Source organism: Anser anser (genome assembly GCF_964211835.1).
Source record: "Anser anser genome assembly, chromosome: 2".
Taxonomy (NCBI): domain Eukaryota; kingdom Metazoa; phylum Chordata; class Aves; order Anseriformes; family Anatidae; genus Anser; species Anser anser.
In genome coordinates, this window is record NC_139721.1 from 17,166,039 (window position 1) to 17,180,271 (window position 14,233).

The 14,233-nt window shown below is 38.7% G+C and overlaps 1 protein-coding gene across 5 annotated transcripts in view; it reads left to right on the top strand.

The window, feature by feature from the left end:
* CSMD3 (CUB and Sushi multiple domains 3) overlaps window positions 1-14,233 on the top strand; it is a 1,012,063-nt gene that overhangs the window by 944,317 nt on the left and 53,513 nt on the right. For all 5 annotated transcript variants that reach the window (XM_083827432.1, XM_083827428.1, XM_083827429.1 and 2 more), the window contains 4 exons: window positions 66-239; window positions 2,067-2,252; window positions 4,887-5,060; window positions 9,249-9,431. In XM_083827432.1, the coding sequence (XP_083683558.1) occupies window positions 66-239; window positions 2,067-2,252; window positions 4,887-5,060; window positions 9,249-9,431 (717 nt within the window). The remainder of the gene's footprint in view (window positions 1-65; window positions 240-2,066; window positions 2,253-4,886; window positions 5,061-9,248; window positions 9,432-14,233) is intronic.

The following is a 14,233-nucleotide window of genomic DNA, read 5'->3' on the forward strand; positions in this document are numbered from 1 at the left end:
AATCATGAAAAGTTATAACAGCATGCTCTGTCTGCTTTTTCTTTCTTTGTTTTGTGTTATGCTAGCTGTTAGCTGTGGTCACCCTGGTAGTCCGATTTATGGAAGAACAAGTGGAAATGGTTTTAACTTCAATGACATTGTGACGTTCTCGTGTAATACTGGGTACGTTATGCAAGGACCAACCAAAGCACAGTGTCAGGCTAATAGGCAGTGGAGCCACCCACCTCCAATATGCAAAGGTATGAAGCATGCATTTGCAGATTTCAAACTTGGAAAATTAAGATGGGAAAATAAATTGAAGGTAAAGGGGCACTGTCAAGACAAAATATGTATTAAAAATCATGAGTCTTACTAACAGGCATTTAGTTATTAATATTACATTTATAACTATGTTCATTAATCATGTTTTATTTTTCAGTTAGGTCTGTTCGACATTCAAAAAATTGCCGTGATAACTCTTGCAGAGAAATTTTCTTATATGTCTGTAGTTTTTATTGATTTTGTAAAGTAATTATACAAGTTTCTTAAGTAAAATTACGTATAGAAGGTTTTTTGTTTGGTTGGCTTTTTAATTCAGAAATAACACTGCATTTTTAGCAAACATAGTTCAAAAATGGCATAGGAAAATGTATTTTTTCCTTTATTTCGTTTCTATTGATCTGACTGCTTATCGTTGTTTTCCATTTGTGTACTTTCTCAATACTTCTGTCATATTTGGACCAGAAAGCCAACTGTATCTTAGCCTGCATCAAAAGAAGTGTGACCAGCAGGTTGAGGGAGGTGATTGTCCCCCTCTGCTCTGCCGTCATGAGACACAACCTGGAGTAGTGCCCCCAGAACGAGATATGGACCTGTCTTTCCAGGTCCAGAGGAAGGCCAAGGAGATGATCAAAGGGCTGGAGTACCTATGCATACAGGCTGAGAGAGTTAGGGTTGTTTTGTCTGGAAAAGAGAAGTCTCCATGGGAATCTTATTGCAGCCTTTCAATATATAAAAGAAAGATAGAGAAAATTTTTACAAGGGCTTGTAGAGGCAGGGCAAGGGGTAACAGTTTTAAACTGAAAGAGAATAGATTTAGATTGTACATAGGGAAGACATTTTTATGATGAAGGCGATGAAACACTGGAACAGGTTGCTCAGAGAAGTTGCAGATGCCCCATCCCTGGAATTGTTCAACGTGGAATTGAATGGGGCTTTGAACCACTTGTCCTTGACCAAAGCAGGGTGTTTGGACTAGATGATCTTTAAGGTCCCTTCCATATTTAACCATTCTGTGATTCTATAATTTCAAGTTATGTATCTATAGTAATTTATCCTATATTGTACTTCCAGTTATGTTCTCCACTTTCTTTTGATCACTTTACCTTAAGTGATAACAGCAAATAGTTTACAGAAGTTTAAGTTCCAAAGACCTATTTGTTGTTGAGAAGTTACTATTTAAAAAAAAAAAAAGGTACCTAATAAATATCATTTTCAGTCTAACTGCTATAAATCACCTTGGTGTTCTGAAACTGCAGAGTAACATGCAAAACTGTCTGATATGGTACTGACTTACAGGGATCAGAGACTCAGGAAATAAGCTGATTAGGCTATTTTTTGATATTTTACGCCGCATCAAATCCATTCGTTTTAAAACAGAATTTAAAAATAAAAAGAACCCACTTTTTGTAGAACATTATTACTGGTGTCTGTAATGTGTAGTGTCTCACCAGAAACCTGTAAGCTGACAAAATAAAAATAAAAAATAAAAAATAGTCTTCTATTATTTTTAAATGTATGAAACCTAAAGTAATTAAGGACTCAAAAATCCTTCTATATTCTTAATCATCAAAATGTTAGTACAGGAAGAAAATAAATTTGCATTGTTGTAAGGGTTGGACCAAAGGCACATTTAGTTCCATTTAGCCCAACGAATTTCCAGCTGTTGGCAATAGTTTTTGTCAAGAAAAAGTAACACGTTGAAAACATTGAAAGTTCCTTATTTGATGGATAGGAAGCCATGTACCAACTATTTTAGTAAACTGCATTTGTATAAGTCTCAAGTTTATGCTTTTTCTCTTTTTTAGTGGTGAATTGTTCTGATCCTGGAATTCCTGCAAATTCCATAAGAGAGAGTAAAATAGAACATGGAAATTTCACATATGGCACAGTGGTATTTTATGACTGTAATCCCGGATATTATTTATTTGGCTCTTCAGTTTTAATTTGTCAGCCAAATGGCCAATGGGACAAACCTCTTCCTGAATGCATTAGTAAGTAGATAACACGTTTTTATTTGTTTCTTTTATTCTATTGATTTTTAATTTGCTTTTATTAAGTATGTGAACTGGAATAGGTATTATTTTACAAAACATTTACATCAGTCTTATGACAGCAATTAGCAAATTAGCAAAAATATGCATTTTCATGTATGATAATGATGGAAGGTCTCAAGGGCATCTGAAGTAGCAGAGTTATATTATTATTGTATGCAGCAAATAATGTGGAAACCTTGAGAAATGCAATAACCGAACTACAAAAACATTTGAATGCTTCAGCATAATGATCAGTAGCAGGGACAGAAGATAAAAACGTATCTATTGAATTTACCAATGTATCTCCTCCAATGGCCACAAAACTATAATCACACTGAAACTTAAAAACTACAGTGTCCAACTGTTGGGTTATGTTACTATAATATCCTCTGGATTTCTCTTTGGACAACGGCAAGATCTGACTATCTGTGAAGACAGTAAGCAAGTATGACTCTGTAGAGCACCAAAAGTATCCTCTGGATCATATCCTCAGCTTACCACACTATCAGATGTACCTGAACAGCAGTCATATGCAATTTAATACTAGGAAGGCAAAAGCATCAACACAAGTATGCTGCGTTTGTTCAGTCTTGTTATGAATAACTTTCTAACTGGAACGTTAGAAACAGATGTAGTTATAACCACAGACATTTTATAGATGTTTAATTTACGGGAATCATGGACAGGCATTTACAGTGTTGCAGGTATACATTCTCAATTTTGCTTTTTTTAGTTTTAATTAATTGAGATTTCTCCAGTTTTGCTATTCACACTAAAAAAAAAATATATATATATGTGATTTTTAATTCTTCTTACTGCTAAAACTTTTAGTTATGGAATTTTTCATTTAACAGGATAAGTAGCAATTCACAGTTAAACTTATAACAGAGTCAACAGAGTCTAACTGTTAATAACATTAATTTTTAAGATACCACTACTGTTTCAGAAAGACAAATGTTACCTAGTAGTGACATAGGTCCAAAGGGAAATAAATCCTAGAGGTAAAGGTGCAAAGATTTTTTTTTCTTTCTACTTTTGTGGTTTTCTCCCCTAGTCTTCATTCAGAATTGTCAGAAGTAATTTAATAATGCACATTTTACTCTTTTTTACGTTGACTTTTGTCAGTGAAAGTTCTATGTGGAATTTTAAAATGACATACTCAGCTTTATTTGCGTCATTTGTATAGAGGGGTTAATGCATAGTAACCCAGGCAAGTTATTTTATAATCATAAGTTTACTGAAATTTATTCTGATGCAGCTACTGTATATTTTTATAAGACCCCATCAGCTTCAGGTGTATTTTGCAAATTGGTTCCATTTCTGGACTTATGTAAGTCAGTAATTGAATAGCCAGAACTTTTTTTTTTCCACTGTAAGAGCAATGGAAAAGAAGTTGAAAACTGGCTGTATGTTTTTCTTTGACCTATGTTGGATTATTATTTTGACCTAGCTGGATTTCAATCTCTCTTTAACTAGTCTCAAAGAATCTACTTTATTTTGAAGTACGGGTAGAGTAGACTTCTAGCTAGCATAAATACAGTAAGAAATAGAATTCAGTGGAGACCTGGACCAAAATGCTCTTTCAATTCTTCCTTTTAATTAACGTTTTTAAGGGGCTTATGCTATTTAGCATATTTATGCACATGTTGCTAGAAAAAATACTTTAAATGTGAAGTGTACTCTGAATGAAAGATACATATCAACAATATATCTTACAGAATTTCTGTGACCATATTCATTTCCTGGAGTGTAGCATATTCTCATTTTAGTTCCAAGAGACATACTATGTCTGAGTTTACATATTTCATGACATTTAAGCAAGGTAGTAGAATTAGGTGTGTGTAAGCTAACTTTGGATATGGTGTTGTACAATCTGTAAGTGGAAATAACAAAAATGGCAAGGTTACTAAAAAATAACCGCAGTATGAAAATAACTTAAAATTATTGATAAAAATTTACGCAAAGAAAAACTAATAGGGAGTTTATCCATGATCATGTCTAAGATTGTGATCTTATCCCGTACAATCTCTGTGCAATTAACATCAATAGATAGTATGTAGGAACAGTTTAAAACAATAAATTGTTAAAAATATGTAGAAGAATATCCACACAATATAATATTTTAAGTAAACCAAACTCCTGTGAATTGGTACATTAGAACATTATCTTGTTTCTAAGCCTAATAGATGTCATGACCAATGATTTGAGACCAATGGATGAGAGATTCATATTTGCATATTCTCTGCGTTAGCAGTGACTTTGGCAGATATTGTCTTCCTGTATTTGTTTGAAGGGTAAATGCATAATTTTGTGTGTATGTGTGTTCATGCCATAAGGCTCAACTTATTCACTGAGTGCCTTTGGACATCAATATCTATATCTACCCTCCTGACATGTACAAACATTTGTTTCACAGCTTTTGATCCTTAATATACTTTTTGTTTCTTATCACATAATGTGGTCACCTCCCCCAAACCCTAAAAAGGTCTACTTCTTCACAAAATTTCTGTATGGAGTTATGAAAATGATAACCACAAACTGTTTGATCAGTGATAATAACCTTTTTTTATCTCCAATAATTATGCATTGTAGTGATTGACTGTGGCCATCCTGGCATTCCTCCTAACGCGGTCCTGTCTGGAGATAAATATACATTTGGATCTACTGTTCATTATACTTGCACAGGCAGACGTTCTCTGTTAGGGCAGTCATCTCGTACGTGTCAGTTAAATGGACACTGGAGTGGATCTCTTCCTCATTGCTCAGGTAATGCTTTTAAATTAATGTGTGCCCTGAAGTTATTTTGAATTTCTTTTGATTTTATCAGAAGGCCATTTTTTAATCTGGAAAATCATATATAAAATTGAAATACTACCTCAATAGAAGTAAAAAGAAGTAAAACCCCCCAAAAGTGAAAACTCTGTTAACAAGAAAATCATATCTTTAAGATGATGTTTTTGGGTTTTTGTTTTATTTTGTTTTAATTTCCAAAGTAACTATTTACCTGATAGACACTTCTGGTATATTTTAATTTTATGATACATACATCTTTATAATAAAGCCCAATACACTCCACGTAATTTCAGGATAGGGTACTTGGTTTTGAGAGAAAACTGTCTAGTCCTTTTAATAGATTATCCCTCACTGAAGTCAAGATATGTTTACTGGACACCTTTACTGAATATTCTGTTTCACAAATTCAGTTTGATTCAGTTTAATAGCAGTGATCAAATGATAAACATAAATCTAAGTCACTAAAAAATGTTCTGCTTTGCCTTAATTCCATTTATTATTTACTATCTATGTAAACATAGATTGTGATAGAGGTCAATCATGTTATCTGTTTTAATTGTTAGTAAATATTGGTTGAGGGGGAGTCTTTCTTGTCATCAATATGTTTCCAGTGTATAGCTTAAAGGAATCATTTTTTTTAAATCTTTTTCTGACCTATGTAATTTGGATTACTTGGATATCTTCAGAGACAGAACATATGAAGAAAGCAATGTACACATTTTGTCTTGGGTTACAACTATTCTGAAACAAGTTGAAAAATAAATTATATCCAAATGTGGTAGTTTCTATACTAGTTTCACACAAAAAAAGCCAGGGTTCTTTATGGTATTAGTAAATATGAAACTTTTTTTTTCTCTCATCTACATCTCTTTTGTGTATTCAGACATATACTGTTCATGTTAGTTACACCTTCAGAATACACACATTTACAGCACACATAACAGAAACGTTTAAAAACTAATGACAAAATAGGACTCAGTTAAAAAACTGTACTAAATTCCAAAGAGTTCAAAGAATTGCTCAGTATCTGAACCTTCAACTGAAAACTTTGCAGATGAGGTTGCAGATGAGGACAATCTAAATGTTATTATCTTGCTGTATGAATCCCTCTTTCTTCTAATCTGCCATCTCAACATAAAATGTGACTAAGAAACTAGAAAATGTGAACATCTAATTTAATCCCTTAACCTTCTGTCACTAAAATCAGAGTGAAATTTGCCACAACAAGAGCAGAGGTCAAGTCCTTATAACCTGTGGTGTTTAGAGCTATGCACCGGAAAGCAAAGCTTAATGAGAAATAATATTACTTATATTATTCAGATTCAATTTCAGAATACGTTCGTCAAAAATGTTTTTACAAATGTGAATACATAGTATTATATTTGGGAAAACTCCTCTTTAGATAAAATCTAAGGCTCATTCTTATAGATTTCCATATAGTTTTCCATATAGTTTTTTGTCTTTATAAGGAAAACAAAACAAAACAAAAACAAAACAACAACAAAAAAAAATTTAAGTCATTTAAGTGTTTAATTTATGAATTCAAAAGAAATAAAGAAGCAGACAAAAATATCAAGAAATACAAATACAAAGCCTGAAAATGTAAGGGAAATGGCAAATAAACCTTATTGAAAGTAAAACTTTTCCGTAATTACCCTGATATTAAATAAGTATATTTTTTTAGTGTATTGGGATAAGCATTCATAACTGATGCACATGAAAATATTTTTAATAGTGATTTTTGTACCCATGTGTAGGAAATTCTAACCTGATATAATCAATTTCTCTCAGTACATGAAGAAACACTGTTTTGACCTAGATTCAAATGTGTGTTGTAGTGAATCAAATTCTACTGACCACTGAGTATGTACACTTATTTTCTTTAGCTTTCTGTACCAAGCTACAATTTTATCTTAGGACAACTTTTAGAGTTTCTTATCAGAGTTTATCTGAAGTGCTTTCTCATTTTAAAATAATTTTCAGATTACCACACAGAATTACAATACTTTATATCTTAAAATGTGTGAATCCATTGAACTTATATGCCTTGATAACTTGATTTCAATGTTTGTAATGTATATTAAAGCCTTGGATATTGTATTTTGTTGGTGGTGATATTTATAATAAGTAATAGAGAATTCTAAACTGACAGAAGATATACCATTATTATTGTTTTCACATATGGAGAAGAATTCAAATAGAAAACGCTAGTTCAGCAAACGTTAAGGTGACCAAATTTTGTCACATCATCCCTAAAACAGTTTCCTGTCTGTTACATGGAACTTTATTTCTAGCCAGAGCTAGAAGGGAAGGAATTGCGGTGTCCCATTGATATCCACTGGCATTCATAGACAGTTTTCAGTCATCGCAAGCATGTCAGCTGAAGTCAGAAATTTGCAACAATGTAGAATACCTCATAAGTAATTAATTACTGAGTTGTATCTCTGCATGAGGTAATAAAAATATGTTCTGTTATGATATCATATTATTGTCACTTCCTGAAGTGATTAGTTATTGAGAAAAGTTACTTCTGTAACCTTCAATCAAAAAAGTTGGCAGTTAACATCCCTAACATTAAAGGAGTAACAATTCCTGGTAATAATTAGGCATTAGAAAAGAACACATGATTTACTTTACAAGAGGAATATTTAATTTATACTTGGCACAGCAAAAAGTCTTTTTTCATTTTTTCATCATAAAATTATTTTAGGCATAATGCCAAGTAACTTGCTGAAAACAGAGCTGTTATTGTAGAGACTTTAGAAATATAGAATAATTGGTCCCTGTCCCAAATTCTTCATAGTCTCAAAAAATAGGAATAAAAAATATAATATAAGGATCCATAACATAACAATAAAAGTATCTTGGACTAGGACATTTTGAAATTTTAGTAAAAATGTAGCAGACCTTTTTTAAACTAAGAGATGTCAGTTCATCTAAGTAGCTTGGACATGAGATAATCTGAAAGTTTATAATATTATTTGACTTAATATCATTTGGGTTGTAACTTTACCGTTTATTCTTAAACAACAATGGCAAGCTGCTTTACTGATCTGTATAACATAATAGGTAAACAGAAATGAGCCTAAACTTTTGAGTATGTGATTTTGAACCAGTCAGCTAGCTGTTATAATTGCTTGAATTAATATGCCATTAATATGTAAATGCTTTACATAGGAATGTGCACTTTTTTGCACATACATACTATAAAAAAATCACAATGTAATAGGCATGACAACATTAATTAATTAACTAAACATTAGTTTGTTTGATTGTTCTTAAATTAAAAGGGTCAGTTTAAGCTTGGTTAACTTAATTCGTGACAAAATTGGTCCCTAAGATACTGTGAGTAGTTCATAAGTAGCTTACTTTGTCAGCTGCTTCATCAAGGGTTTGGATACGTAGAAGGAACTGCCAGGTTTGTTCTCTTCTGCATTTCCAAGCAAAGTTCTTCCCTTTTCTGTGACCCTCCAGATGTACCTTTGGACTGAGGCCTAATAGCTGCATTCTCTCTTCCCACATCTGGAGCTTCCTAACAGTTCACACCATTTTATTTATTTTTTATATCAGGTATTTTAGTTTGTCTCAAAAATATAAATTTAGATACATAATCTTAGATATTGCTACTACTATTATTACTATGCTGATTATTTAAGCCTTGACATATAACAAATAGTAGAAAGCATTAATCCTCATCCTTAGTATTTTCTTAAACACTTACAGCTGAGGGATATGTTAGCTATCTGGCAGTCTTGAAGTGAACATTCAACATCTCTGTAAATCAGGGAAATGCTTCATATCAGATGTACATGAAATTGTTGGTTAGAACTTTCATTCAGTGGTAAAACTGTTACAATTCTAATGACATCATAAAAGTAGGAAGTATTTTATGAACAGTTCTAATAGGCAAACAAGAAAATTACTTTTATGATCAAGACATTGTTTTTCCTCATAAATCCTTCCTGTAGTTGAAAAATGAGCAAGGTTTTGGCTTTCTTACTTGTTTCCTTATTCTTGTTTGATGATTCTGTTAACCCATTCAGGTATATCTTTATTTCTAAAAATATAGGTTTATTTATAAATACATATAAACATCTATTTTAAATACAATAGCAAAATAATATTTCATATTTATTCCAGTCTTTACATTTCAAATTCTAGGTGATACAGCTGGTTCTTGTGGTGATCCAGGTATCCCAGGTCATGGGTCTAGGGAAGAAAACAATTTTAAAATTAAAAGCACAGTACATTTCAGCTGTGATGTTGGATATATTCTCCATGGCTCAGAAGAAAGAACATGTATGGCAAACGGAAGTTGGACAGGAAGACAACCTGAATGCAAAGGTAAATCACAGAAGACATACACTTTTTTTCAAACTATGTTGTTAAACATTCTTATCAGAAAAACAATTTTATATTGCCAATTTTGTGATGTGAATGATATAAAGTTGGTTTTGTACAGACCATTATAAATCTTTTTTAAAGTTTTTGCAATATATCCGTGGCTTGGCCTTAAGTGGCAAATTTGAAATTAGTTACAAGCAAGAAACTTATTTTTTTCAAAGTTTTGAGGGAAAAAAAAAAAAGTATACTGGACTGTTGTTTCTTTTTCTTGAGACAGCATCAACTCTACGTGTTATCCAGTAGAAAAAATAAACAGAAAAGAGAAGTAGATAAGGCCCCTAGAACTCAATTTTTACTGAAAGATTTTTCCCAAAAATCTCACTATAATCTGATGTTTAATTACAACCTTTATACATTTGAATTTCAGAGAAAAAAAAAGCTGAGTTTTAGTGAAATAACGTCAAAATTTCATTAGATACATCTATGTAGTAAATGATGGGAAAAGGAAGTGTTAACATTTTTAAACACAGTTAACAACTTTGTTAATCACACAATCACAGAATCGTCTAGGTTGGAAGAGACCTCCAAGATCACCTAGTCCAACCTCTGTCCTAACACTAACAAGACTTCCACTAAACCATATCACTAAGGGCTACATCTAAACGTCTTTTAAAGACCTCCAGGGATGGCGACTCAACCACCTCCCTGGGCAGCCTATTCCAATGCCTAACAACCCTTTCAGTAAAGACGTTCTTCCTAACATCCAACCTAAACCTCCCCTGGCGCAACTTTAGTCCATTCCCCCTCGTTCTGTCACCAGGCATGTGGGAGAATAGACCAACCCCCACCTCTCTACAGCCTCCTTTAAGGTACCTGTAGAGAGCGATGAGGTCTCCCCTGAGCCTCCTCTTCTCCAGGCTAAACAACCCCAGCTCCTTCAGCCGCTGTTCGTAAGATTTGTTCTCCAGACCCCTCACCAGCTTTGTTGCCCTTCTCTGGACTCTCTCAAGTACCTCCATGTCCTTCTTGTAGCGAGGGGCCCAAAACTGAACACAGTACTCGAGGTGCGGCCTCACTAGAGCCGAGTACAGGGGGACAATCACCTCCCTAGACCTGCTGGCCACACTGCTTCTTATACAGGCCAGGATGCTGTTGGCCTTCTTGGCCACCTGAGCACACTGCTGGCTCATATTCAGCTGCCTATCAACCAGTATTCCCAGGTCCTTCTCTGCCAGGCAGCTTTCCAACCACTCATGTTCCAGCCCGTAGCTCTGCTTGGGGTTGTTGCGCCCCAGATGCAGGACCCGGCACTTGGCCTTGTTGAACTTCATACAGCTGACCTCAGCCCATCGGTCCAGCCTATCCAGATCCTCCTGCAGAGCCTTCCTTCCCTCGAGCAGATCGACACACGCACCTAACTTGGTGTCGTCTGCAAACTTACTGAGGGTGCACTCAATCTCCTCATCCAGGTCATCGATAAAGATATTAAAGAGGACTGGCCCCAGCACTGAGCCCTGGGGGACTCCACTAGTGATCGGCCTCCAACTGGATTTGTCTCCATTCACCACAACTCTTTGGGCCCGGCCATCCAGCCATTTTTTTACCCAACAAAGTGTACGCAGTCCAAGCCACGAGCAGCCAGTTTCTTGAGGAGAATGTTGTGGGAAACGGTGTCAAAAGCCTTACTGAAGTCAAGGTAGACCACATCCACAGCCTTCCCCTCATCCACCAAGCGCGTCACTTGGTCATAGAAGGAGATCAGGTTCGTCAAGCAGGACCTACCTTTCATAAACCCATGCTGACTGGGCCTGATCACCTGGTTGCCCTGCAAGTGCTGCATGATGACATTCAAGATAATCTGCTCCATGAGCTTCCCTGGCACTGATGTCAAACTAACAGGCCTATAGTTCCCCGGGTCTACCCTCCGGCCCTTCTTGTAGATGGGCATCACGTTTGCTAGCCGCCAGTCGACTGGGACCTCCCCTGATAGCCAGGACTGCCGATAAATGATGGAAAGCGGCTCGGCCAGCTCCTCCACCAGTTCGCTCAGTACCCTCAGGTGGATCCCATCCGGCCCCATCGACTTGCGTACATCCAAGTGCTGTAGCAGGTCACCAACCATTTCCTCGTGGATAGCGAGGGCCACATCCTGTTCCCCATCCCCTTCCACCAGCTCAGGGTACTGGGTAACCAGAGAACAACTGGTCTTGCCGCTAAAGACTGAGGCAAAGAATGCATTAAGCACCTCAGCCTTTTCCTCATCTTTTGTAACTAAGTTTCCCCCTACATCCAGTAAAGGATGGAGATTCTCCTTAGTCCTCCTTTTTGTGTTGATGTATTTGTAAAAACGTTTTTTGTTGTCTTTAACGGCAGTAGCCAGATTGAGCTCCAGATGAGCTTTGGCCTTTCTAATTTTGTCCCTGCACAGCCTCGCAACATCCTTATAGTCCTCTTGAGTAGCCCGCCCTCTTTTCCAAAGATTATAAACCCTCCTTTTTCTCCTAAGCTCGAGCCACAACTCTCTGTTCAGCCAGGCCGGTCTAGTTCCGCGCCGGCTCGTCTTTGGGCACGTGGGGACAGACCGCTCCTGAGCCATTAAGATTTCCTTCTTGAGGAGTGCCCAGCCTTCCTGGGCTCCTTTGCCCTTCAGAACCTCCTCCCAAAGGACTCTGCCAACCAGTGTCCTGAACAGCTCAAAGTCAGCCCTCCGGAAGTCCAAGACAGCGGTTTTACTGGTCCCCTTCCTGACTTCGCCAAGAATAGAGAACTCTACCATTTCGTGGTCACTCTGCCCAAGACAGCTCTCAACCACCACATCTCCCACCAGTCTGTCACTGTTTGTGAACAGAAGGTCTAGCGGGACACCTCCCCTGGTAGGCTCTCTAACCAGCTGCGTCAGGAAGCTATCTTCCACGCTCTCCAGAAACCTCCTGGACTGCTTTCTCTGGGCTGTGTTGTGCTTCCAGGATATGTCTGGGAAGTTGAAGTCCCCCATGAGAACAAGCGCTGACGATTTTGTGGCTTCTGCCAGCTGCCTGTAAAACTCCTCATCTGTCTCCTCATCCTGGTTTGGTGGTCTATAACAGACCCCCACCAGGATGCTTGCCTTGTTGGCCTTCCCTCTGATCCTAACCCATAGAGACTCAACCTTATCAGTCCCAGCCTGGAGTTCCTCAACATCAAAACACTCTCTAATATAGAGAGCCACACCACCACCCCTTCTGTGCTGCCTGTCCCTTCTGAAGAGCCTATAGCCAGACATTGCAGCACTCCAGTCATGAGAGTGGTCCCACCACGTTTCCGTGATGGCAACCCAGTCATAGCCTTCCTGCTGCACGATGGCTTCCAGCTCCTCTTGTTTGTTACCCATGCTGTGTGCATTAGTGTAGATGCACTTCAGTCGGGCCATTGCCTTCTTCCCCGGCTTTGCCATTGTTCCCCTGGCACAGCTCCAACAAGCCTAATTTCAGCCCCATCCCCCTTCTTTTCTAGTTTAAAGCCCTCTCAACGAGCCCTGCCAGCTCCTGGGCTAGGATCCGTTTTCCCCTTAGAGATAGGGACCCGTCTGCGGCCATCAGGCCGGGTGCCGAGTAAAGCTCCCCATGGTCAAAAAAAACAAAATTTCTGTGTTGGCACCAGCCTCTGAGCCATGTGTTAATCAGGTGGGCTTTCCGTGTCCTCTCTGTACCCCTCCCTGCCACTGTAGGGATAGACGAAAACACCACCTGTACTCCTGCTCCATCCACTAACCGTCCCAGTCCCCTAAAGTCCCGTTTGATAGCCTTCAGGCTTCTCTCTTCAATATCATCACTGCCAGCCTGGACTATCAAAAGAGAGTAGTAGTCAGAGGGGTGAACCAGGTTGGGAAGCTTTCTGGCAACATCCCTGACCCTGGCCCCAGGGAGGCAGCAGACTTTCCTACAGGTAGGGTCAGGTTGACAAATAGGGCCCTCTGTTCCCCTGAGAAGGGAGTCGCCTACTACGATCAGCCTTCTGTCTTTCTTGGTGGAGGCATTCTTGAGGCGTGGAGTCGGCTTCCTCGCCCTAGGCATCCTCCTGGGTAGACTTTCTACCTCATCCTCACCCACTGGCCTCTCAAGCTCCAGGGCCTCAAATCTATTATGTAAGGGCACCTGGGAAGGTGGGGCCGGTAGGGGGAGGCGTTTCCTGCGAGGTCGAGCAGAGACCTGTCTCCATTCCTCCTCAACTCCTAGGTCGCCTCCCTCTGCCCGACAGCAACAGGGCAGGGGGTCCACCCCCATTTGGGGTGTCTCACCCCAGTACCTCTCCTTCAGGCCCTGCAGGGAGTCGCTCCACCAGTCTATCTCCCGCTCACACTCCCTGATAGCCCTCAACCTATCCACCTCCTCTTTTGAGTTCTGCCACCAGGCGGACCATGTCATCCACCTGCTCCCACCTCACACACATGGTGCCTCTGCTTCCCCCAGATGGCAGCAACAGGCTCAGACACTCCTTGCACCCAGAGACCTGAACTGCCGCATTGTTGAGCAGGTGGTTCTAGAGAGAGCGCTCTGCCTGGTGTAGACCATTGAAGCCTAGCTAGTGGTCGACAGCCGTTAAAGGTGGTGTTCTTATGGGCAGGGGGGGGATACTCTGCCCTCTCCGCCTTCCCTGCGCAAACTGCTGTGCAAACTGCCGCGCCCCTCCCTTCTGACGCGCCACGCCCTGTTTGCCTACCCTGGTCACCGCGCTCCTGGTCGCTCACGCTCCCTAGGGGCTGCTTTTGAACGGCTGGGGAGGGGGCGCTGCTGGCTCCGCCTACGCCTCGTCAGCCTCCCTCA